The 22,632-nt window shown below is 55.1% G+C and overlaps 9 protein-coding genes across 9 annotated transcripts; 5 read left to right on the top strand and 4 right to left on the bottom strand.

Moving 5' to 3' along the window:
- Positions 1-58: 58 nt before the first annotated feature.
- Positions 59-3,413, bottom strand: BO66DRAFT_427504 (FAD/NAD(P)-binding domain-containing protein; the record flags this gene model as incomplete). The annotated part of the gene is made up of 6 exons (XM_025650356.1): positions 59-1,404; positions 1,750-1,783; positions 2,445-2,966; positions 3,029-3,096; positions 3,152-3,188; positions 3,246-3,413. The coding sequence occupies 6 exons, from the start codon at positions 3,411-3,413 to the stop codon at positions 59-61; spliced, it is 2,175 nt and encodes a 724-aa protein (XP_025505718.1).
- A 733-nt stretch (positions 3,414-4,146) lies between these two features.
- Positions 4,147-5,698, top strand: BO66DRAFT_409992 (polyamine transporter; the record flags this gene model as incomplete). The annotated part of the gene is made up of 4 exons (XM_025649211.1): positions 4,147-4,648; positions 4,717-4,850; positions 4,908-5,085; positions 5,145-5,698. The coding sequence occupies 4 exons, from the start codon at positions 4,147-4,149 to the stop codon at positions 5,696-5,698; spliced, it is 1,368 nt and encodes a 455-aa protein (XP_025505717.1).
- On the top strand, positions 5,345-7,691 carry BO66DRAFT_469990 (amidohydrolase family protein; the record flags this gene model as incomplete). Its single annotated transcript, XM_025652759.1, has 4 exons — positions 5,345-5,980; positions 6,488-6,631; positions 6,691-7,470; positions 7,564-7,691. The coding sequence occupies exons 1-4, from the start codon at positions 5,818-5,820 to the stop codon at positions 7,689-7,691; spliced, it is 1,215 nt and encodes a 404-aa protein (XP_025505716.1). The 5' UTR covers positions 5,345-5,817.
- Positions 7,692-7,857: 166 nt separating this feature from the next.
- Positions 7,858-8,925, bottom strand: BO66DRAFT_436765 (short-chain dehydrogenases/reductase; the record flags this gene model as incomplete). Its single annotated transcript, XM_025650943.1, has 2 exons — positions 7,858-8,513; positions 8,574-8,925. 2 exons carry the CDS (start codon positions 8,923-8,925, stop codon positions 7,858-7,860), a joined length of 1,008 nt encoding a protein of 335 aa, XP_025505715.1.
- A 451-nt stretch (positions 8,926-9,376) lies between these two features.
- BO66DRAFT_469988 (methylmalonate-semialdehyde dehydrogenase) lies at positions 9,377-11,968 on the bottom strand (the record flags this gene model as incomplete). The annotated part of the gene is made up of 8 exons (XM_025652758.1): positions 11,386-11,968; positions 11,115-11,324; positions 10,877-11,047; positions 10,643-10,807; positions 9,772-10,570; positions 9,611-9,712; positions 9,510-9,560; positions 9,377-9,453 (listed from the first exon to the last, which is right to left on the bottom strand). The coding sequence occupies exons 1-8, from the start codon at positions 11,509-11,511 to the stop codon at positions 9,377-9,379; spliced, it is 1,701 nt and encodes a 566-aa protein (XP_025505714.1). The 5' UTR covers positions 11,512-11,968.
- Positions 11,969-12,385: 417 nt separating this feature from the next.
- On the top strand, positions 12,386-13,792 carry BO66DRAFT_390393 (uracil phosphoribosyltransferase). Its single transcript, XM_025646995.1, has 5 exons — positions 12,386-12,768; positions 12,841-12,988; positions 13,068-13,168; positions 13,240-13,444; positions 13,505-13,792. Exons 1-5 carry the CDS (start codon positions 12,588-12,590, stop codon positions 13,557-13,559), a joined length of 690 nt encoding a protein of 229 aa, XP_025505713.1. The 5' UTR covers positions 12,386-12,587; the 3' UTR covers positions 13,560-13,792.
- Positions 13,793-13,869: 77 nt separating this feature from the next.
- On the bottom strand, positions 13,870-14,566 carry BO66DRAFT_370410 (uracil phosphoribosyltransferase; the record flags this gene model as incomplete). The annotated part of the gene is made up of 2 exons (XM_025645413.1): positions 13,870-14,062; positions 14,148-14,566. The coding sequence occupies 2 exons, from the start codon at positions 14,564-14,566 to the stop codon at positions 13,870-13,872; spliced, it is 612 nt and encodes a 203-aa protein (XP_025505712.1).
- Positions 14,567-14,874: 308 nt separating this feature from the next.
- On the top strand, positions 14,875-16,530 carry BO66DRAFT_390392 (URC4/urg3 family protein). Its single transcript, XM_025646994.1, has 4 exons — positions 14,875-15,119; positions 15,179-15,506; positions 15,564-15,740; positions 15,790-16,530. Exons 1-4 carry the CDS (start codon positions 14,964-14,966, stop codon positions 16,422-16,424), a joined length of 1,296 nt encoding a protein of 431 aa, XP_025505711.1. The 5' UTR covers positions 14,875-14,963; the 3' UTR covers positions 16,425-16,530.
- Positions 16,531-17,482: 952 nt separating this feature from the next.
- Positions 17,483-19,323, top strand: BO66DRAFT_419182 (MFS transporter; the record flags this gene model as incomplete). Its single annotated transcript, XM_025649793.1, has 2 exons — positions 17,483-19,186; positions 19,297-19,323. The coding sequence occupies exons 1-2, from the start codon at positions 17,516-17,518 to the stop codon at positions 19,321-19,323; spliced, it is 1,698 nt and encodes a 565-aa protein (XP_025505710.1). The 5' UTR covers positions 17,483-17,515.
- Positions 19,324-22,632: the final 3,309 nt, after the last annotated feature.

The raw sequence follows: 22,632 nt of genomic DNA, 5'->3' as shown, positions 1-22,632 counted from the left end.
GGGACACAAGTTGTCATTACTAGAACCGATACCCTCGACCAATATCTGGAATCAAACTCTACGCTCCTCGATGAAAGACATCTAATGCCTCTGCAAGGTGAGCCTCGAGGTCCAAGTCCCAGATCCAATGCATCCGCTCGTCCAGATCCTGCCGAATCCTGTCAAGATCATCCTCCACCCCAGGCTTCTGACACTCGTACAACAGACCCGCATCCCGACTCGTGCGGACCAGCCTCTGGGTGCGCGGTCTCCGCACCGCATCATACGCCGCAAATGCGCGGCCCAGCTGACGCCGGTCCCGAACCTCCTTCAACAACCGGGACAGGACGAAGACGTCCTCAATCGCCATCCCTGCCCCGGCCCCCTGATGCGGGGTGCTGGCATGCGCCGCATCCCCAATAATACAGATCCGCCCATCTCTGTAGTAAGTCCGCGCGGGGGGGTGGTCGAACATGGCCCAGATATCGGCATTGCGCATCAAGGACAAAATGGCCTGCACATCCGGGCCCCAGCCCGCGAAGTCCCGCAGCATGTGCGCCTTGTTCCCCGGCAGCACCCACTGCGCGCCGTGCTCCCAGACCCCGTCCGCCTTGGTGCGGAACGCCACCACGTTCATCGTCTGCCCCTTCTCGATGGGGAAGGTCAGGACGTGCCCGTCGTACCCCCAGTGGAAATGGTTGTTGCGCGCCGTGTACTCGCCCAGCGCGGCGACCGCCTCCTCCATGGGGATCAGGCCCCGGTAGGCGTATTTCCCCGTGAAGACGGGCTCGGCCTCCGCCTCGCCGGCGAGCAAGATCTGGCGGACGCGGGATTTGATCCCGTCGCAGCCGATGACCGCGTCCACCGTCGCGGCGGTGCCGTCCGCGAACCGGGCCGTCACGCTCGCGTCGTGGTTCTCTTCCAAAGAGACGAGTCGCTTCCCGAAGGAGACGTGATTCTCCTGCGCCCCGGTCGGGAGGAGTTCGGCCATCCCCTCGAGGAACCGCGCGCGGTGGACGCTGCTCCGGGCCACCGAGGCGCGCGTCTCGTGGATATGGTCCCCGGCTTTGAGGGTGTTGGTCGGACGCCGTTGGCCGTCCATCCCCATCCGGTAGCTGGACCAGAGCTTCCGCTCGCGCGCGCCTTCGTCCGGCTGCACGGTGGCGTGCTTGTTGTAGGTGGCCATCATCTCCGGGTCGATGAGCCCCATCGCGCGCAGGGAGTTGGACCCGAAGGCGATCCCGGCGCCGATCTCGGAAAACGCCGGCGCGGCTTCGTACAAGTGCGGCTGGAGGATGTCACGGGAGGTGTGCTTCAAGAGGGCCAGGAGGAGCGTCAGGCCTGCGATGCCGCCGCCGATGATGGCGATGCGCACGGGGCCGTCGGGGGGTGGAGGGATTGCCATGGCTGGTTGTCGATGAGAGCCTGTGAGTCAAGGAAGTCAGCGATGGTAGGCTTGTCTGTCATAAACATGTCCGAGGGGTCAGTCGGAGGAGCGAAGCACCTGAGCCAAGGCAGGGAAGGGCATCGAGACACTCTGACAGGGCAGGGGGCAGCAAACCCCGCGGCGCAGCACTAAGCTTTTAGCCGGTCAGGCTAAGGAAAGCCTTACGGATGCTAAGCAGACTTAGCGGCGTTTTCCCGCGGGAACAAAGCTTGTCGATTATCGAGCTGTCATGACACTGATGACAGTTGGGGAAAAGATACAAGGCATCGTTCTCTCAAATGGCAGTGCGCTAGCCCTAAAACATTATTTCACACCCGTCTTACTTTCCAGCAAGTGAGCTCGCGCATCGTCTATTTCCTGTAAAATCCTTATGAGTATGCCACAGCTTCTTGGAAAAAAGAGTGACCGAGTTAAGGCAGGGATCCGAATCCTGCCACTGCCATCATCAAACGAGATTGGCCCCCCCACCCACATCGGCTCGTGCTATTTCAGACTAGTCGGAGCAGGAGCCCAACCCACATTCAACATGACACATCCGTTCTGACCCCCCCCTTGTCTAGTTCTCAAGACTAAGTACGAGCAGGACTAGACTCCACCTGCTGCGCGATCTCACTGGTGACCTCCATCTCCCCCATGTATTTTTCGAGCAAGGCCGAATCACTGCTGCCGGCGCGGAGCCGTGGCCGACCCAGCCCCGAGCTAAGGCGATGGGGGTGAGATAATTGCGACAGCTCGTACGACCCCTGCAAATGACTACTGGGGTAAGAAGACAGACCCCCACCGGCACCAGGAAGAGATTTGCTGTGCGGGCCCCCCCTCCACCCCTTCCCATGGCGGATCAGGCGCACAATGGGCATCAGACTCGGGAGACACGCCACCACCACCCCTAGGCTGCTTTCGATCGCCGTCCACAGATGGGAATATGTATCGGACCCTAAGAAGCTCAGAAGTTAATATTCGCTGTGTTCGATGCGGGTGGTAGACAAGTCAGGCTGAATACACAAGGGGTTTGTCTTACACGTGATGTCCGCGTTGCTGATTGCGATGAGATTTTCGAGCCGTACAACCGAGATAATACAGACACTGGTAGGCAAATGTACTCATTAGTATCTGATACCCATGAGAACAACAGAGCCGACTTTGCTGGAGAGTGGGGGGCAGACATAACACCCAGAGTGAAGATGACCGACAATCCGATTTTCTTCCCTTGCGCGACCTGAAGCTTCCAAATCTCGCGGGTGGGCAGGGCGAGGAGGAGTAAATCCGTACACAGGTTTGTCGCAGCCAACGTGATCACAAAGGGCACGAAGTCGATACATCCCCCCTGCGTGGTTTTCTTTTGCCACGCGTGGGGGATCGGTGTGCATTGGAAGATGGCCGTGGTCTGGAAAGCGAGGTACCAAGCGAATAAAAAGACGATGATGGAGCGACAGGCAATGACCATGGATCGGACGGGGAATATGCGTTGATAGAAGAGGGCAATGGACAGCTTGATGACAGGAAGGCAGGTGTTCCAGAATAGTTGCATCATGTACAGGTTCTATGTGCTCGCGCAGTCAGGTCAGTAACATGTAGGATACTGGGAGCAACTGGACCACATACCAGGGAGTATTTCTGTACGGTCGCAGTTGTCAGGGAGTCAACATGCTCACCCACGCCGGCATGAAGACCTAGATATATGGGTTAGAGAATCCTTGCTGGTATCAACGAGAGGTGTTGACTCACTTTGAAAGAGAAGGATGTTCACTCCCAAGGACAGCGCCTGTATCCATGTCGGTCAATCTTCGCTCTCTATGATTCTGAGGAGAGAATCACATACCAAGGCAACAACTATCAGGTAGTCCTCCAGGAATGGTTTCAGTCCTTGCAGCTTTCGTGCCCAGAATCGCAACAACACGGAAGTCAGTGACAAGAACACGAGAACACTATTAATAACCACTATCTGGAGCTGCCTCGCGTTGTAGACTCCAGTCAGTGTCAGTGCCATGACGAATAAATATTGGAGTCAGTGTGGCAATTGACTATTAACGGAACGAATATTATATGCTCATATGGTGTTTTTAACACCAGGCAATCCTCGGCCAGCTTCAATAACTATCTGAATCAAGTCATTTCCAATAGCTCCATGGATCCGACCCTCCTTGCAGGGATGTCATAGCATCGTCCACAAGAATACACCATTTAGCCCGAAAGGATACACAGAGATCAAAAAAGCAAGTATTAGCCAGCCTGCATCTAGTAACTTGTGCTAGCATTCACTAATGCAGCCCAGTACAAGGATCAATATGCCTATCAATAAGCACTAATCATATGCAATCCAAATTAGCCGCAGTGGTTCCAATGTCCTGTCCCGCAATTGCAAAACCACCCCTTAATCATTGTCCACTTTCTTTCTTCTTTTTTTCTAACCCTCCCCTCATCTGTCCTCTCTGCGAACACTGGCACAGGAGAGATCCCCCTGGGTGACCGCACATAATGGCTGAATACCCCGTCGTTGTCAAGCCTCAACTGGAATTGGGTATTGTGGCCGAATCAGATCCTAATCCCAAGACGCAGAATGGGGTGATTCTCGTTCCCCAACCGTCACAAGACCCTGAAGATCCACTGGTATGCTCATGCTCTGTTCCTCTGTTGCCCGTGAGCCGTTGCTTACACATGTGCTAACGGCATCACAGAACTGGACCAAGGCCCGAAAGCTAAAGAACCTGGTCATCCTCTGCATGGCTGGGTTTGCGGGCACCGCACTGGACCTGGCGAATCAGTTGGCCCAGAAAGAGGAGGCCCAAAACTGGGACAAGGCGGTGATTGAAGTCACATACACCTTGTCCGCCTCCATCGCCGGTATTGCCTACGGACCGCTCCTGATCAACCCCCTTGCCCATGCCTTCGGTCGAACCGCGATCATCTTCTGGTGTCTTTTGTTCGCCATGGCATGCGCCATCTGGTCCGCCAACATGACCGGCCGAGGCGACTATGAACGCTTCGTGGCGTCCCGTCTGTTTGATGGGATTTTCGGATCTATCCCGTCCATCCTCGGAGTCGGGTCTGTGTACGAGATGTTCTTCCTGCATGAGCGCGGCAAGGCCTACGCGGCCTTCCATGTCTCCTTTCTTTTCGGCACCGTGGCTGGCCCGACCTTTGGAGGCTTCATCGTGCAGAATACCGATTGGCCGTGGGTATTCTGGTGGGTGGTTATTGCACAGGGTATTGTGCTTGTGCTAGGTGCGTCGCATTTCCACCTATGTTTCAATGTATACAATGTGGCTGAGGGCTGATTTCCGCCTGTGCAGCGTTTTGCTTCCTCGAAGACACCAGCTACCCACGCGACGGGACGGCAGTGCCGAGCCAGAAGCCTTCGTCCTTCTGGGCTAATCGGATGGCCACGTTGCTTCCACATCCAACTGGAATCGGTCGCTCTGAGTTGGTATGACTCTTCCCCCGCTGTCCTGGAGAATGCGTTCTCTAAGACAGCCTCTCACAGAGACGTATCGCATGGCTCCCCTTCCGGATCGGCCTCTCCCCCATCGGCCTAATGATCGGGTTGTTCCAACTCGCCTCCTTCGGCTGGTTCGTGGCGACCCACAGTCTCATCACCGTGTGGCTCGAGAAGCCCGTGACCGTCGGCGGATGGGGGTTTACCGCTCAGCGGAATGCCTTCTGTATGCATCCCCGATCACTGCACCATTTAGTCATTACCTAACACCCAAACCAAAAACAGTCATCTTCTCCCTGTGGGCGGGTCTCCTCACCGCCGAACTCTGGGGCTACCTGTGCAACGACCGCATCGCGCTGTGGGTCTGCCGCACCCGGAACAACGGGGTCTGGAAGCCCGAGTGCCGGCTCCACACGCTCTGGATCCCTTCTCTCACCCTTCTCCCCATCGGCCTGGGCATCGTCGGCGCCGCCCTGCAGTACCACCTGGACTACATGGTGCTGGCGCTGGGCGCCTACCTCATCACGTTCGCCTCGATGAGCTCCGTGCCTGCCGCGGTGACGTACGCGATCGAGTGCGTCGCCGCGCAGCCCACCGAGGTGGCCGCCTTCATGGGCGCCTATCGCCTCTCCCTGGGGCTGGTGATCCCCTTCTTCATCGATCAGTGGGTGGCGCGCGTGGGGTTCGGGTGGGTCTATGGCATGATGGCCTTCTTTTCGATCTTCGCTTTCACCTTCGTCGTGGGACTGATGGGCTTCGGGGAACGACTGCGCGAGCGCACGCTGCGCGGCTTGGCTTCGCGGGAGGTTGGGAGAAAGATCATTGATGATTTGGACTAAGAGGGGCAAGGGGTTTTGAAAATGCCCATGGGTCCGTTTGCCCTGGATCCGAGGTGGAAAAGCTCAAAGTGAATTAGTGTATCTAGCTGTTGGACGAATCCCCGCCCCGTCATCAGTAGATGATAGATGATACGAAACTGGCTAACAGCCTCTACGACGAGGCGGAGAACATCCGGTTCGCGAACCTTCCCACGTTCGCGAGCATGATGAGCCCGATTGAGATTGCTAAGGCGTTCGATGCGCCGGTACAACGTGGCTCGGCAACGGGGAGGGAGGCGTCGCGTACGTTATGGGGCGGATCGATGTCGCGGGGAAAAGATGGTGTTTCCGGAGAAGGGATTAGAGTGCGGAGACTCATCTCGAGCTGGCTCAGATTCATTGGGTAGCTGTGCCGAAACACGGGGCGCGTTTTACATAGGGCTGCGATATAATCTGACAGGTGGATTGATGGCAGTATGGGCAGCAGCAAAAGAGATAGTACTGTACCGCACATATCAGTATGCGGCTTCAACACCCTTAACCAATGCTACAATACAGCTGAGCCCGTGTCTCTCGGACAGAGCTCCGAGAAAGCGCTCACCCACAGCAGGCGGAGCAAACATAGCTGAATGCAAGGGATGACGCCTCCTGCACAGCAGCTATGGGACAGACCGCTTGATGCGGGCAGTCCAGCCCCTCCTTGTGCAATCCGAGGTGTTAAAACCAAAGCCTTCCCCGCGACCGACAGTGGCTGGCTTGTTCACCCACCCTAACCCCCAGCCATCATATCCTCCACTATGTTGGGCATAGGCACCATCCTGGCAGGCCTGGCAGGAGCCCTCAGCCTCAGCAGGCTGAGCCAGCGCTCAGAAGCCCCATCACTTACAAATGCCACGACCCTCCCCCTCAAAATCGACACCCACCACCACTTCATCCCCGACTTCTACCGCGAAGGTACAGTAACCCCAACCTCCCATCAACCATCAACCCTAACTCCCACCCCCCACCTCCAGCAATCGACACAGCGGGCGGCGACCCAGCCGGCATCCCCACGCCTAACTGGACCCTGCAAACGACCCTCGACCACCTGGAAACCAACAACGTCCGCAAAGCCTACCTGTCCCTAACCACCCCGGGCCCCACCATCGCCGGGCCCAACACAACGACCATCCGCCAACTGGCCCGCCGCGCCAACGAGTACGCCGCCAGCCTGGTCGCCGCCCACCCCAGCAAGCTCGGCTTCTTCGCCTCGCTCCCCTCCCCCCTCGACGACCCCACCGGCACCCTCGCCGAACTCACCTACGCCGTCGACACCCTCCACGCCGACGGCGTCACCCTCTTCACGCGCTACGGCCCCGACAACACATACCTAGGACACCCCTCCTTCCAGCCCCTGTGGTCAGCCCTCAACGCCCGCCGCGCCGTCGCCTTCATCCACCCGACCACCGCCGCCTGCAACGAGTGGATCAACCACGTCCTCCCGCCGCCGATGCTGGACTTCCCGGCCGAGACCACCCGCGCCGCCATCGACATGATCATGGGCAACGTCACCCGGGCCTTTCCGGACGTGACCCGCATCCTCTCGCATGCCGGGGGCACCCTCCCGTTTCTGATTTCCCGGATCGCGGTGACGGCGGGAGCGGTGCAGCAGCCGAATGTGACGGTGTATGGGAAGACGTATGCGGAGTGGATGGAGGGGGTGCGCTCGTTTTACTATGATTTGGCGTTGGTGGGGACACCCGGGGTTTTGGGGTTGGTGCTGGGGACGGTGGAGCCGGGGAGGGTGGTTTATGGTATGTTGGCATGTTCCCGGGCCTTTGGTGTTTGGTTCCTGCGGGGTGTTTGGGGTGGGGGGGGTCTGAGGGGAATGCTAATATGGAGCATAGGATCGGATTTTCCGTATGCGAATGCGGATAAAGTGGCTGGGTATCGGGAGTATTTGGATGAGTATGCCATGGACGAGGAGTTGCGGAATGGAATTTACTTTGGGAATGCGGAGCGGCTGTTGGGTTAGGGTTGGGATTGGGGTTGTATGCGTGGCGTGTGGTTCGCCTTCAATTTAGTGGAGATGCATACACCTATAGGCACATTTTGATTTGTCGCATGACACACTGCATCGTCCAAAAGAGATACCTACTACTCATTACATGCCACCTACTTATACACCAATTGAAACAGACTCAGTCCCTCTGCAACACCCGCCGGAAAGTCTCCACCGTGTGCTCCCACACCTTCCCCGCAAACCCGCGCTCGCGATACTCGGCCATCAACTTCTCCTTGGTCGCATTCTTCCCGTCGTAATTCAGGATATACGAGCCCGCGCCGACCTGCCCCGTCGACGCGACCGCCGTGCGCAGCCCCGCCGCCAACGGCGTCCCCACGTACCCCGACGCATCCCGGGGCTTGGCGGCCGGATACGCCGCCGAGGTGGCGATGAACAGGTTGCGCTGGCCGCTCTCCTCGGGCGTCATGGACAGCGGCCGCGAGAGCACCCCCAGCACGGCGCCGGCCCAGTTCCCGAAGGTGGACTGCATGAGCGGGGTGCGCACGATCCCCGGGAAGACGTGCGCGAAGCCCACCGTCGGGTGCGCCGCGGCCAGGTGCTCGAGCGCCAGCGAGTTGAGCGTCGCCGCGTAGGTCGCCGCCTTGCGGAAGGACCACGTTTGCCGCAGGTCGAGGTTGTGCTCGTCCACGTGGCCCTCCTGCCCTGCGGCCAGCACGGATACGACTCGCGGCGCGCCGGTGGAGTTCTCCAGCAGGGGTAGCAGGTTGTGGATGAAGCGCATGCGGCCGTAGTAGCGTAGGACGTGGTTGTCGTCTAGGCCTTCTTCGGTTTCTAGGGGGGTTTTAGATTGGAGATTTTGAGCTGTCTAGGGGGGCTTGGGTAGGGAAGTACCGTTCTTGGACATAGCTAGATGGCCCGTCGACAGGAAGAGCAGGTCGATGGATTTCTCCTTCTCCTTGATCTGCTCGCAGGCGGTGTCGACATTGCGCAGCAGGGACAGGTCGGCCTGGATGAAGTGGAACTTGCCGTCGGGGTTGGCGGCGCGGAGCTCCTCCAGGACGCGCGAGCCCGATGCCGCGCTGCGGCCCACGACGTGGATGGTGGGCTGATTCACGGACTGGGCCAGTTGCTTGGCGGTTGCTTCGCCGATGCCGCTGGTGCCGCCGACGAAGACGGCGATCAGCTCGGGCCGGCTGGTGGAGAGGGTCGCGTTGGACTGGCGGACCTCGTTGAGGGTGGGCATGATGAGGTGCTGTGAGGGAAGAGGCCGTCTCACATGAGTTGATTTACTGGTTAATTGTGATTGTGAATTGGTGAGAAGTGGTTGTGTTGATGGAATGCGGTGATGGCTGGGTTTAAATACGATGTCTTGGCAGAGCGGACAAGGAAAGATGACGTCGTCGAACAATCTGACTCAGCCACGGCATGCAGCCTCACCTCGGGGCATCTCGGATGGCATTCCTTTTCGGGTTCCTTTTAACTCATCTAATGCATTCTCCGTGCATGTACGGACTGTACGGACTGCTCCTTCGGTGACTCGATATGCCACTGTAGTGCTACTACACCTACCAGACTAGATCACTTCCAGCCTATATTCCTTCAGCGTCCTGCTGCTATTTTGCTGTCCACTTGATGATCAAGTGACCAAAGTCACTTTCCCCGACAATTGACCGTTCAGCCGCAACTCCACTATTCTACTGCTCCCAGCGCGATGACACAGTCTTCGTCGTGGTGAAGAATGGCCAGTAGGTTTTCCCAGGAGCGTGTCGATCTGACGTAGTTAGCACGGTGCGCGCGCTCTGGATTGAGAGGAAGAAAGATCCCTACCTCCGAGGAACGAATCCTTGTTGCTCGTCCGAACTGCAGTACCATACGGGGCTATATGTCGCTTAGTATGCTAACATACGCGAGCAAAGCTAACAGCATACCTATCAACGGGATGTTGACCCCAATCTGCCCAACGTTGACGCCGCGCTGAAATGTATTGGCATGTTTACCACTGGTGGTAAAAATGGAACATGCATTGCCATCTACGCGACCAGGATCAGCCCACCGGCTTCGATGGCATTGAGGTGGCCAGTCAACTCACATTTATTCCGGTTGATGAGCTCCATCGCTTCCTCCAGCGTCTCGACCTCCATACAGATGAGCACCGGCCCGAAGATCTCCGACTGGTAGCACTCCATGTACGTCTCCACCTCAGTCAGGATCGTCGGCCCCATGAAGTTGCCATCCGGATAACCGGGAACCTGGATCTGACGACCGTCCAGAAGCACGCGGGCTTGCTCCTGGACCGCACGTTGGATGACGCCGCCGACCCGCTTGACGGCCGCCTCGTCGATCAGGGGCCCGATCTTGGACTCCTGGTCGCCCCCACAGCCCACGACCATCGACTCGGCCAGCTCGACCAGTCGGGGGATCCACTCGCGCGTGCTGCCCACGAAGACGGCCACGCTGAGCGCCATACACCGCTGGCCGGCCGCCCCGAAGGCACTGCCGGCAATGGCGAAGAGCGTGGAGGTCATGTTGGCGTCCTCGAGGATGACGCCGTGATTCTTGCCGCCGCACTCGGCCTGGATGCGTTTTCCGGCGGCGCGCGCAAGGTCGTGGACCTGGCGCGCGGCGGGCTCCGAGCCGACGAAGCTGATGGCCTGCACGGCGGGCTGGTGGATCAGCATCTGCACGGTCGACGGGCCGCCGTGCAGGACGTTGAACACCCCGGGCGGGAAGCCGGTCTTGAGGAAGGCCTCGGCGAGTAAGGCGGATGTCGATGGGGTCTTTTCGGAGGGCTTCAACACCACCGTGTTGCCTGTGATCAGAGCATAGGGCAACGACCAGAGGGGGATCATGAACGGGAAGCTGAACGGGGTGATGGAGACGCAGACGCCCTGCGGGTTTGGAATCAGCATTGCAACCTTAACTGTGTTTTCAGTTCCATGCAGTCAAAAGTCAGCACTGACCACCGGCTCGTAGAAAGTCTGCAGCAAGGTGGCATCGCCTCCGAGAAACATGCCCGCCATTTCGGGCCCGACGGAGCAGGCCGCGTGGATGCAGTCCAGCCCACGGAAGACTTCGGCATCGGCGTCGGCTAGAGTTTTCCCCACCTCACGGGATAGACAGGTCACCTACGGTCAGTCTGAATTAGCTACCTGGTGTTCTTTCCGGTGTTGAGTCTTGGATGGAAGGAGTCGTACTATTTCCGGCGACATTTGCCTGAGGACATCCACCAGTTTCAACAGCCGCTCCCGCCGCACCTGGAACCCCAACGCCGCCCAGGCGGGCTGAGCATCCTGTGCCGCCTGAACAGCGCTCTGGACTTCCTGCAGTGTACTCCCAGGCACCCTACATAGTAAGCTTTGCGAGACCTGGAACTGGGGTCAGCGAATACAGATACAGAAACAGGACAATTTCGAGGGGAAAAAAATCTCTTACCGGATCCAGTACATTGCTCCAGCTCTGCGACTTGGACATGACATGCTCGTTGTTGATGAAGAGATGCGTCACGGTTGGAGGCGCCGGCGAGACCGGAGTCTCTGGCCCATCGTCGTCACCGTCACCATCATTGTCCAATTCCGAGCTCTCCCCACGGGGTGTGGCGTCCTCGACATGACTAGATCGCGTGCTACTTCTCCGCGAGCGGGTCTAACTCCAACGTCAATCGGGTGTTGTCCGTGTAGGGCTCATCGGAAGCAAGTCCACCTACGTCTGAGCTGCGGCGGGAGGCCCGCTCGCTGGAGACGACCGTATCGTCGCTCGGAGTGGGCGATCCCAAGGGGAAGGGGGCGAACCGCGCCGCCCGATTCGACGGTTTGGTCGAGATTCGCGGCATATCAGACAGTACAGCTTGTATTATCCGCTCACCGGGGAGGGAGATTGAGGCGGAGTGGGAGGGAAGATAAACGATAGATTGATTATCTCTGGATCTTGGGGTTCATGGCGGCTTATCAGTTCTTAAGGCAGGTCGGGATTCCCCGAGGAGTTGCGCGATAAGGGATTTCCCCGCTTGGTGTGAGATCGCTGATAAGCAGGTCTGCAGTGGGTTTAGCTCATTGCTCTTTGTGGATTGGGGTAATGGGAATTAAGAGGGGGCACTATAGGTGGATACTGAATTCATGCAGTGTCTTTCATACTGTACACAGATCTATGCGACCGTTGGGTTTATCCTAGTCTTGACAAACAGACAGGGCGACCAATCCATTTGATGGCGGAGCTAGTAGCCTCGAGTGGCTAGGTAGGCATAGCTCCCACTCCTGGGACTGACTTGAGATATGAAAATTTGACTCGACCTCTGCATCATGCTGCCAGACACGAATAAGGTGACATGGACGTAAAACTCTGGTTCCATAGATGTGCCTTCGTATCGAGACCATTGCTGTATGGCCGACAACTGATGTTCCGATTTCCGATCTTCAGGTCATGCGACAGACATAGATGAGACTGAAAAACCCCCACCTTCAATGGCACACACTTATGAAGTGTGTATAAAACCGCTACTCCTTGACATCCACAGAAGATAGCTCCCTCTTCACCCTCCTCCCCTGGCAAACAAGCCCCAGTCGAAACCAGGACAGCGATAAGATTAGATCCGCCTTATCAACCACAGTTGACTGTCGCGTGCCAAGCCACCCTCCGTGTGAATTTTCTTCTCCGCCTTCTTCCGCCCACGCACGCATCATTCACAGCACTGCACTGTACGTACCCCTCTTCACTCACCACCAAGCCAAGTACCCCGCTACACCAACCTGGATATAAATCGGGGTATTCCACTGCTAAACCTCTTCTCTCCTCCCTTCCACGAAGTTTCGCCAACTCTCCCATCTCCAACACCCCGCAAACCCGGCACATTTAGTACCGTACACCCAATCCAATACATTTCATTCATCCAAACTCTAAAGCCTCCACCAAATGTTCACCCCAACTGCCGGCACCACCTCGGCACTTCCCACCCCCCCAATGGACCGCGTCACCGTGCTCGAGCAGGACCGCTCCCTGCTCAGCCTCATGACCATCATCCGCGACGTGCACACCGACGACCGCGCCTTCGTCTCCGCCGTGGAGAAAGTCGTGCACCGTCTGATCTCTTCCGGTATGGTCACGTGTTCTCCATCTGGCGGGTGGAATCGAAGAAACTAATGCGAGAGGGTACCCTCAATCTCAGCGCTGAACCACGTCCCCGCGGAAGAGTATACCGTCACCACGCCGCTGGATACCACGTACAAGGGCCTGCGCTTCACGAAGGGGGTCTGTGGCGTGAGTATTCTCCGGGCCGGCGCGAGCATGGAGCAGGTTTTGCGGGATACGTGGACGTAAGTCACTTCCGGGCATCCTTTCGGTTTGTGTGTGGTGGAGGTAGATGGGAGGCTGATTGTAGGGGGGGGCGTGTAGTGGTCGTCTGAGCTTCGGAAAGCTGCTGATCCAACGCGACGAGGAGACGAGTATCGCCAAGAGTTATTACTCGAAGTTGCCGGTGGGGATTCGCGATGATGGTACGTGAGACTGTTCACTTGGTCTTCGGGCTTGCTTTGTTGCTTAGGATGTTCTAACCAGGCGAGTGTAGTGGTCTTGCTTCTCGAGCCGATGCTCGCGACCGGAGGCTCGGTCATCAAGGCGGTGGAGACGCTGACCGAGCATGGCGTGCCGGAGGAGTCGATCGTGCTGGTCAATGTCGTCTCCTCGCGGAAGGGGCTCGAGGTCGTCACCGGCCGGTTCCCCGCCTTGAAGATCGTGTCGGCCGCGGTGGATGCGGATCTGACGGCGCAGAAGTGAGTGTTCCTGCTTCCATGGGAGGGGTCCTTCGAAACAGGAGTACTGACTGGTCGTAGCTATATTAGCCCTGGCTTGGGTGACTTCGGGGATAGATACTATGGTACGTGCTGAGTATGCTTCGAGGTGGGAGGGGGCAATCGGTGTTTTTGTGGTTGTGGTAGTGCAGTATCTCTTCCGTGGGCTTTTGGATTTTGGGTGTTTCTTCTATGCATTGTGGGGGGTCGTAGGCTGGAATTCGGATATGTCTTGCATGCATGGTTGGATGGGTTTAGGGTGTATATCCATCGCATTAGGTGGGGGTCTTTTGAGTCGAACATTTTTCGCTGGTATAATGCAAAGTCCAGGTCAAATACTTGGTTACTGAATGTGATCGGTCGCTTGGTCTTGTAAATTTTACTTGCTTGACTATCTCTACTTAAGATCAGAACACCGTCCCAAACAGCCGATCCCCGATATCTCCTACCCCAGGCTGGATATATCCCTTCGCATTCACCCCCGGATCCACTGCGCCTACCACGAAGCGACTCCCCTCCGGCCACACCCCGGCTGCGTGAGACAACCCCGTCGGCGTGGAGAGCATGGACAGGAAAGTTACCTTCTCCAGGCCCCATTCCCTACGGATACTGCATTAGCGACCGCATCACGGGGCTTCTTACAGCTCAACCCATGTCGAAAAACGGAAAGAAGAATGAGACTCACTCCAAAATCGCAACAACCGCCGCCGCCGTCCCACCCGTCGCGATCAACGGATCCAGCACCACCGCCTGTTTCACCTGCGCCGGCTTGAGCGGCAGTTTATTGTAATACTCCACGGGCTGCAGCGTCGTCTGATCTCGGAAGATACCCAGGTGGTAGACTGCTGTCGAGAGGTTCTGGGGCAGGCTGTCCATGAAGCCGTCGAACATGGCAAGCCCGGAACGGAGGACGACGATCACGGCTACCGTTTCTTCGGGGCCGGCGGTGTCGAGATGGACGGACTCGGAGAGAGCGGTGGTCATTTCACGGACCAGGGAGCGCACTTCGGAGGGCTTGAGGTCGCGTTGGCGGAGGCTTTCGAGCAGGGCTGTGAAGGTGGTGCTGTGCACGTGGTGCACATTGGCAGGGAGGGTGACGGTCATGGTGAGGCAGAAGTGACTCGGAAGGATGTCAAGTGTTGAATCGAATGCCAAGAAAATGTGTAGTCCGGATCCAGTGGCGGATAACTGTGCTTATATTGATTCACTGATGCCTTGGCTCCAGGATTACAGACGAGCATGCAATGTATCGATGCTGTTGCTGTGATATACTACCGCGCTGGCGATACAGGCTGTATCGCGTGGGGTTATCAGATAAGATAGAGGGTATCAGCCGAGGAACAGGGATGATAAGCGCCTTTCCCCGCTCTGAGTTGTTGTTTCTTTCCCCTCCTTCCTACTCCTGCCTCCAACACAACTTCTTGACTCTTTACGAGCAGATACACTTGAGCAGAACACCCTTCAAAGAGCCTACCACAGATACTGCAGTTCAAAAGCCACCATGGATTCCAGCATCCAGCAACTTCTCGGTCTCGAAGCTGTCCGCGATCGCGCCCGTGTTGTCCTGAGCCTCGCCGAACAAGGAAAGCTCCACCACTACGATTATCACCCCGACAGCTTGGACGCGACCGTGGACTATGTTGTCAGCATCATAACGGTGCGACATCCTACTCATAATCCCAACGGAGCTAAAATCTAACACGATATGTCTGACAGCGCGACTTCGGCCCCGACCGATACGATCAGATCCCTCCCCACGGTCGCTGGCAGCACTTCGAAGTCGGCGGGGTGCCTCGACTACAGCAGCTTCTGGAGCGATGGACGCAAGCCGGATATGACGACAAGGAGAAGGTGCGCAGTCTGTTGGATCTGTTCTTCGTCTCCGTGCTCCTGGACGCCGGAGCGGGCGATACCTGGCGATACGTCGAGCCGGAGACCGGAAATGTGTACAACCGCAGTGAGGGGATCGCGGTCGCTTCACTGTATATGTTCCTCAACGGAGACTTTGCCAAGCAGGGGTCGGAGAGGAAGGATGTCGTGCATGGTGGGCTTCCAACCGTTCCTTTTCCACCTAGCGAGGCTGACTGATGTTGTTGAACAGGGGAGGCGCTGAGAGGCCTGACGGTGGATGTATTGACCAAGGGGTTCCAGGTTGATGGTCAAAGCAATCCGCTCGTTGGAGCTGGTGCACGCGTGGAGATTCTACAGAGATTGGGCCAGTCAATAACCAGTCTCCCCGAGATATTCGGACCGTCCGGTCGCCCTGGCCAGCTTCTTGGTGAGCTCAATGCTTTGTAGTCGACCCGGGTGTACACTGACCAATGCAGACCATCTCCTCTCCCCGGGCGCGGAGAACCTCGACTACGCCCGACTCTGGGCCGTGCTGCAGCAGACCTTGATCCCGATCTGGCCATCCGACCGAACCCGCGTTCGCGGACACCCGATCGGCGACGCATGGCCTCTGCCTGTATTGTCGGAATCCTCCCGGATCACCGCGACAGACCCCGAGACCGCCACCATCCAGCCCTTCCACAAGCTGACGCAGTGGCTGGCCTACTCACTCAAGGTTCCCTTCGAGCGCATACTGAAAATCACCTGGAAGAATGCGGAGCTGGGAACTGGCCTGCCCGAGTATCGCAATGGAGGGTTGTTCGTGGACATGGGGGTTTTGACGCTCAAGCCAGAGGCGATGGAGCGCGGGCTGCGCACCTCCGGGGCCGCGCTGCCGTGTTTCGCGGTGGGAGATGGGGAGATTGTCGAATGGCGAGCGATGACGGTGGCTTTGCTGGACGAACTGCACAAGCGGATTCTGGGAAGTGGGAAGTTGGGAGATGTTCAATTGACGCTGCCTCAGATGTTGGAGGCTGGCTCGTGGAAAGCGGGTCGGGAGCTCGCGGCGGAAAAGCGGCCGGAGACTAAGTCCAGTCCCATCCTGAACTCTGGGGACGGCACTTTGTTCTAGATCTTCTTCTTTCGAGAGATGTAGCTGGGTCAAGATACGATCGGATGAAATGTTAGCAGTGACTTGAGCAATATTTTGCAGAGTGTCGGAGCCATGTTTGACGCTCGACCATGGTTATCTTGGCTAAGCGACCTTGATGGCTACATGAGTAGTAAGAAAAGAGGGAGCTTTGACAGCTTTAGCAGCTTTGACCCCTCCAGAATAACATCAGTGGGGTTTAAACTGCGGTCATTCTGACGGAATGTATAAAAGGGCCACGTATAGACTGTGAGTGAGACTTCAGGGACACCCTTGACCGGACGGGAGGGAAGCTTATCTTAACCCCTTTCCCGCCATCGATCTCAGCACAGCAGGCCAGCTGAGGATTCGGCTGGAACCCGCATTGACTCGATTTGTCACGATTGACGCCAATCCCTCCAATAAAAGGTGGACCTGAACAGAACCCCTTATCACCCATCACATCACCCTCACAGATCGCGCCATCAGCCACCCTTGCCGAGGTTTTCGGCCCCCCGGTAAGCGGGAGGAGGCCCCACGGCTGATGGGTCTTTGGGTCTTTGGGTCTTTGCCCTCCCGAGCCCCAGTCCGTGCCGAATACCCGGTACAACAACACTCCGACTATTTTTGCCCATAAATATGCGCCGATAGGATCTAAGGAACAAACATGGGTTGCAGCAAGATGCGCAGGGTCTTGCAATCCATCACACGTACACCTCAATAGTCTATTTCTCAGCCATCTACTCCGTAATTGGCCGAGTCATGCTGCAGGAGAACTATCATTCTCGTGCATTCATTGGGAGGGGCTGTGGGTCCACAGAGACCCATTCCGTTACCTAGTAGTGCTTTTTTTTTCTTCTTCTGCCGTCTTGTTTTGCACCGAGTCAGACTGCCATCAGCACGATAAAAGCAATGAGTCGCCCGACTATTTTCACCCACCCCCTCAGGTGGCTTAGACAATCTCTCTCTATGCGGACAGTCCGTCGCAAGTGAAAATAGGTTTCCGGTCTGTAGCATTGTCTGAAGCCATGCTATCATGACGTGAATTTCTGCGCCACTTTCCAAGAATACAGTCCGCAGGGAATAAAGTTAAGATGATTGCGGATCTGGAACAGCATCGCGAAAAAGGCACCCTTCCCAAGGGGGTCTATCGCACCCGGATCCCCCATTGGCGCATGCTCCTCGACCAAGGCGCCATCAACGAAGAGATCCTCGAATTCGAATATCCCGGCAGTGGCACGGAGGAGGATCCCTATGTGGTCTCGTGGATTCCCAACGACTGCCGCAACCCACTGCTCTTCAGCGCGGCGCGGAAGATCACCATCACTCTGATTGTCGCCTTCTCCACCCTGACCGTCGCCCTGACCTCCTCCACCTACAGCGGCAGCATCAAGGAAATCGTTGAAGATCTCCATGTCAGCTCGGAAGTCGCGACCATCGGGCTGGCGCTCTTCGTGCTGGGGTTCGCGGTCGGCCCGATCTTCTGGGCGCCGGTCAGCGAGGTCTTCGGTCGCCAAACCCCCTTTATGGTCAGCTTCTTCGCCATGACCGCATTCTCAGCCGGGTGCGCCGGAGCGCAAAACATCTGGACACTGTGCATCCTGCGATTCTTCGCCGGATCCTTCGGGTCCTCGCCCTTCACCAACGCGGGAGGCACGATCTCGGACATGTTCACGGCGCGGCAGCGCGGCCTAGCCCTAAGTCTGTACGCGGCCGCCCCCTTCCTGGGCCCGGCCCTGGGCCCCATCATCGGCGGATTCCTGGGGATGAGCGCCGGCTGGCGCTGGGTGGAGGGTTTCCTCGCGCTACTGGCGGCCCTGATCTGGGTCCTGATGGCCGTCTTCATCCCGGAGACCTACGCGCCCGTCCTCCTGCGGCACCGCGCCCGGCGCCTCTCCCAGCTCACCGGCCGGGTCTACCGCAGCAAGATCGAGCTGGACAAGGGCGCCGTCGCGCTGCCGCGCCTGCTGAAGACCACGCTCTCGCGCCCCTGGGTCCTGCTCTTCCGCGAGCCGATCGTCCTCCTCTTCGCCCTGTACATCGCCATCGTCTACGGCACGCTCTACATGTTCTTCTCGGCCTTCCCGATCGTCTACGAGGATATCCGCGGCTGGAACCCGGGCGTCGGCGGCCTCGCCTTCCTGGGGATCATGGTAGGCATGATCGTCGGCGTCGGCGCCACCATCCCCGCCAACCTGCACTTCATCAAGGTCCAGGACCGCCACGCGGGTTTCGCGCCCCCCGAGGCCCGCCTCCTGCAATGCATGCCCGGCGCCCTCGCCATCCCTATCAGCCAGTTCTGGTTCGCCTGGACGGACTCCCCTTCCATCCACTGGAGCGTCAGCATCATCGCCACCGCCCCCTTCGGCTTCGGCGTCATCCTGATCTATTTGGGAGTCATGAACTACCTCATCGACTCCTACACGATCTACGCCGCCTCTGTGCTGGCCGCCAACACCGTCCTCCGCTCCATCTTCGGGGCCATCTTCCCCATCATCGCCCCCTACATGTACAGCGGCGCGGGCATCCACTGGGCCCCCTCCATCCCCGCGTTTCTGAGTCTGTTGTGCATGCCAGCGCCGTTTCTGTTTTATAGGTATGGAGCGGCGATTCGGAAGAAGTGCAAGTTCGCCGCCGAGTCAGATCGCTATATGCGTGCCTTGCAGGAGAATGCGGCGCGGAAGGCCCAGGTGGTTGAGACTCGGAGGCCGGTGACGGAGGAGCCGGTGGTTCCGGCGGATGGGGAGCCGGGCCCTGCGGAGGCTGTTGGGGGAGGAGAAGGAGGAGGAGCAGCAGCAGCAGCAGCAGCAGCAGGAGCAGGTGAAAAGTGATCTATTTATTTGTTGTCAATTTCTTTGATACTCGGTCTTCTTAGCAATGGGTTGGCCCGTTGATTACGTAAGCGATGGATTTTCGCCTTTCGATTTTCACAGCTAAGAATAACAACCATTTGGCGCAACAGGAGCGTCTAATTTCGATCGAAAGGTTATAAAAGAAAGACTTACTAGCAGCAAAAGGTTCCTAAAATCTAAATACTCGGAACTTTCCGTTATTTAAAAAACCCTTTATTCGAATACAGTTATCGGAAAGGAGATTATAAGTTTCAAAGCCTACTTCAATAAGATATTATATCTTTAATCATATTTTTTTGCAATATTAATAGCCAAAATCGATGTGCTAAGAATAATAAAATCGAATCGGCTACTAGACATCTACTACTTAAGATTAATATTGACTTATAGCTTTTTAGTCTTAATCAATAGAACATCAATATCCCGTTCAGATATTCGAGACTACTATTCGTTAATAATTGGGTCTAAGAGAAATATCTGAATACACAAAACCGACGATCCTGCATCTACGTGATGCGAAATAGCCTAGCTATAAGTAGAAGGCTTTAATTATGCATTGAAAATCAACTAAGTCTGAGCAGACAAACTGGACGTCGCTTTGAATACGTTCGTACAAGAGAAATATGGCCAAAGCTCTTTATTGTTGGGCTAGTAATCGCCCTAAGAATGCTGCAGAGCACTCCGCGGAGCTTCAGTCGCTGAAACTCAGGTCTTCTTAGAATAGTACTTTGCTTGTTAGTTTTTAAAATATATAATCAGGCCGTTAATCCCAAACTTACAGTTTACTGGTTGTATAATATTTATGATTGTCAACCATGGCTGGAGAATAGTGAAGAAGGACAACCAGACAGAACGAGAGAAATGATTAACAGCGGATAGAACAGTAGTAGCGGTAGTAAGGAACGATGCCATCGCTATAAGTGTTTGGAAAGCGTCCCAGGCGGAGCTTCTCTAAGAAAAGTACTAATATTCCTGAGGTCATAGTATCGATGCCTCAGATATAGTCAAGATGCAAATAAAGATTGGTTCGCAGAGAGCCAGTCGATAGTTAATAGCCAGAGAAGATGCTCGTCTTAAAATTTTGTCTACTGCTCCGGATCGAGGCTTTAAAGGCTTGCACAAGAAGAGACATATAAGAATTCCAGCAGTATATATTAACAACGCAGAGAAGTGGACACAACAGCGAATGCCTGATAAATAGGACCAGCTATCTGCTCGGATCAATCCCGAAGGCTTAAAACCAAGCGCAGCCCTGTGTTCAGGCTCTAGACAGTCCCACACAGAATATAAAGAGACTAGACTGTGAAATCCTGCAGACAGTAGATATTACCTCGCTTAATGACTACTGGTTCCGCTCTCTGATCAGTACCGACAAATCATAATGGCTATATGATTATGGCTGCTCTAGCTCACGGATATACGCGCCTGTTCTTGTCCTCCTAATCGTCGGAGTGACAGACAAACTGTCTAGCGTATTAAGGTTAGTATATGTCTTTACAAGCTGGGAGCTTGGACCACAACCTACATAATTTTTGTAAGTTCTAGCTATCTGTATCGAGACACAGAATAGCGACAACAAAATTAGTCGTGGAAGTTGATGTACTTTTTGTATTCGAGATTGTGCAAAACCACTGTCCGAAAAAGCGGGTGTAATGCATCACTCGATTTACACTTGTGGTTTCCATAGGACTCAATAGAGACTTATGAATGCACGAGAGAATTGCGAAACCTGCCTTGGGTTCTTCAGCATGTTAGTAATATCCAAATACCTAGGTGATTTTTCTTTGTTCATGATGAAGGTAGCGTGGAACTTCAGCAATCGTCGAACTACGTTCTGACGACTTCTCGAGTCTTAGGCCTGGGACAGGCGACGGCAGCTGCTCCTTCGACTGTGCCCGTCTTACAAGAATTATCTTACAATCCGTCCAGTATTTCGAGTATCCCAGTCTTACAACTATATTAGTCTTACGACCCGTCCAGTCTTGCGACTATCCCATTTTTACGAATATCAGTCTCACGACCCGTCCAGTCTTACGACTATCCTAGTCTTACGACTGGTTTGACCGTCCGACTGCCTTTTCTCGATCATATCGCTCGTATGAACAGGGTCCGACATATCTACTGTTGCACTTCTAGCCTTCTGTATTATATCTAACAACTCAACTCTTCGTATTCTGTGCTATAGCTCGATTTATTTCGACACTCTGCTTCTTAAAACTATGAACCTCAGCACTCATTTGTCCTACGCTTTAATCGTGATCTTTCATTAAATTAATGACTTTGCAGGACTTACATTCTTAAGAGAAAGAGAGTTTACAGGACAATAATCTGCTGCGGGCAAGCATAATATTTTTTGCGAGCATCATATTCAACTCGGGACCGAAGGTAGCCTTGGTTAGCAAAAAAATCATAATATCTCCATCGACATGTTGACTCGTATTCTAGGTATTATTTAACATCCGTATCTCGATGTCGCAAAACCCAATCTTCAATTATGCTTGAGTTTCCAATCAGAAATAGCTCATACTTCTATGCTCGCTGGTATAGAGTCGAATTTTCTAGCTTATGGAAGAACTAACCAATTAGAATCATTAGTACAGATTAGGTCAGATGACTGCCCGTGTAGCTCGTATTTTTGAAATCATCGGATTGCATTGATGACTACCACGGACACCAGAAAGCTTCAAAGGTGGACTTTGTTTAAGTTTACCTTATTCAATAGGGCACACTCAGAAATGTTCATAGCTGTTCAAAGACGCCAAAATACTTTACGGATCAGTTAGAGAAGCTTAGAGCAGTGCGATCCTATTCTGGCACCCTTACCACAATCTGCCTAACAACCTTCAAGATATTTTTATACGAGGATCCGCACTTCCAAATAATAATGTGTGGCAAGAGGGCCACCAGCAAGGGAGTATTCGTACCTGGCTATAATGATAAAACCAGATGTTAACAAGAGGCGATGTAAGTATGATGTCATTAATTTATTCTAGATATTCAATTAATGAGCTATATATAGTTTCTGATGGGGTCAGTATCACACATCTTTTTATTCTCGACCATAACTTTAAACAGAGCATCAACACAACTCGACTATCAAAATACCAATAAAAAGACTAGTACACAAAACATCTTCCTGGGCCGCGCATAAGGTACTCGAAAGACCTTTCAACAACAAAATTGAAACCCCGATTCCCCTCCAAGAACTTAAGAATACTCTAGCAAAGTACGTGCATTAGGTTGCCAAGCAATTGATCCATCATCTCTCTTCCGCAAATAGCATTTACATATCAACTGATCGGAGATCAGCATGCGTCTCAACCCGAAATATAGTGACTTCACCATTTTGTACGGTGAAG

The sequence above is a fragment of the Aspergillus aculeatinus genome (assembly GCF_003184765.1).
Source record: "Aspergillus aculeatinus CBS 121060 unplaced genomic scaffold BO66scaffold_14, whole genome shotgun sequence".
Taxonomy (NCBI): domain Eukaryota; kingdom Fungi; phylum Ascomycota; class Eurotiomycetes; order Eurotiales; family Aspergillaceae; genus Aspergillus; species Aspergillus aculeatinus.
This window is presented reverse-complemented; position numbering and strand designations above follow the sequence as displayed.

Excerpts from the sequence above, each read along its gene's own strand:
- BO66DRAFT_390393 (XM_025646995.1), top strand. The coding sequence starts at position 12,588 with ATGTTCACCCCAACTGCCGGCACCACCTCGGCACTTCCCACCCCCCCA. Across the intron at positions 12,989-13,067 it reads GTTTTGCGGGATACGTGGAC|TGGTCGTCTGAGCTTCGGAA; the intron begins GTAAGTCACTTC and ends GGGGGCGTGTAG. Across the intron at positions 13,445-13,504 it reads GCGGATCTGACGGCGCAGAA|CTATATTAGCCCTGGCTTGG; the intron begins GTGAGTGTTCCT and ends GACTGGTCGTAG.
- BO66DRAFT_390392 (XM_025646994.1), top strand. The coding sequence starts at position 14,964 with ATGGATTCCAGCATCCAGCAACTTCTCGGTCTCGAAGCTGTCCGCGAT. Across the intron at positions 15,120-15,178 it reads ATGTTGTCAGCATCATAACG|CGCGACTTCGGCCCCGACCG; the intron begins GTGCGACATCCT and ends TATGTCTGACAG. Across the intron at positions 15,507-15,563 it reads GAGGAAGGATGTCGTGCATG|GGGAGGCGCTGAGAGGCCTG; the intron begins GTGGGCTTCCAA and ends GTTGTTGAACAG.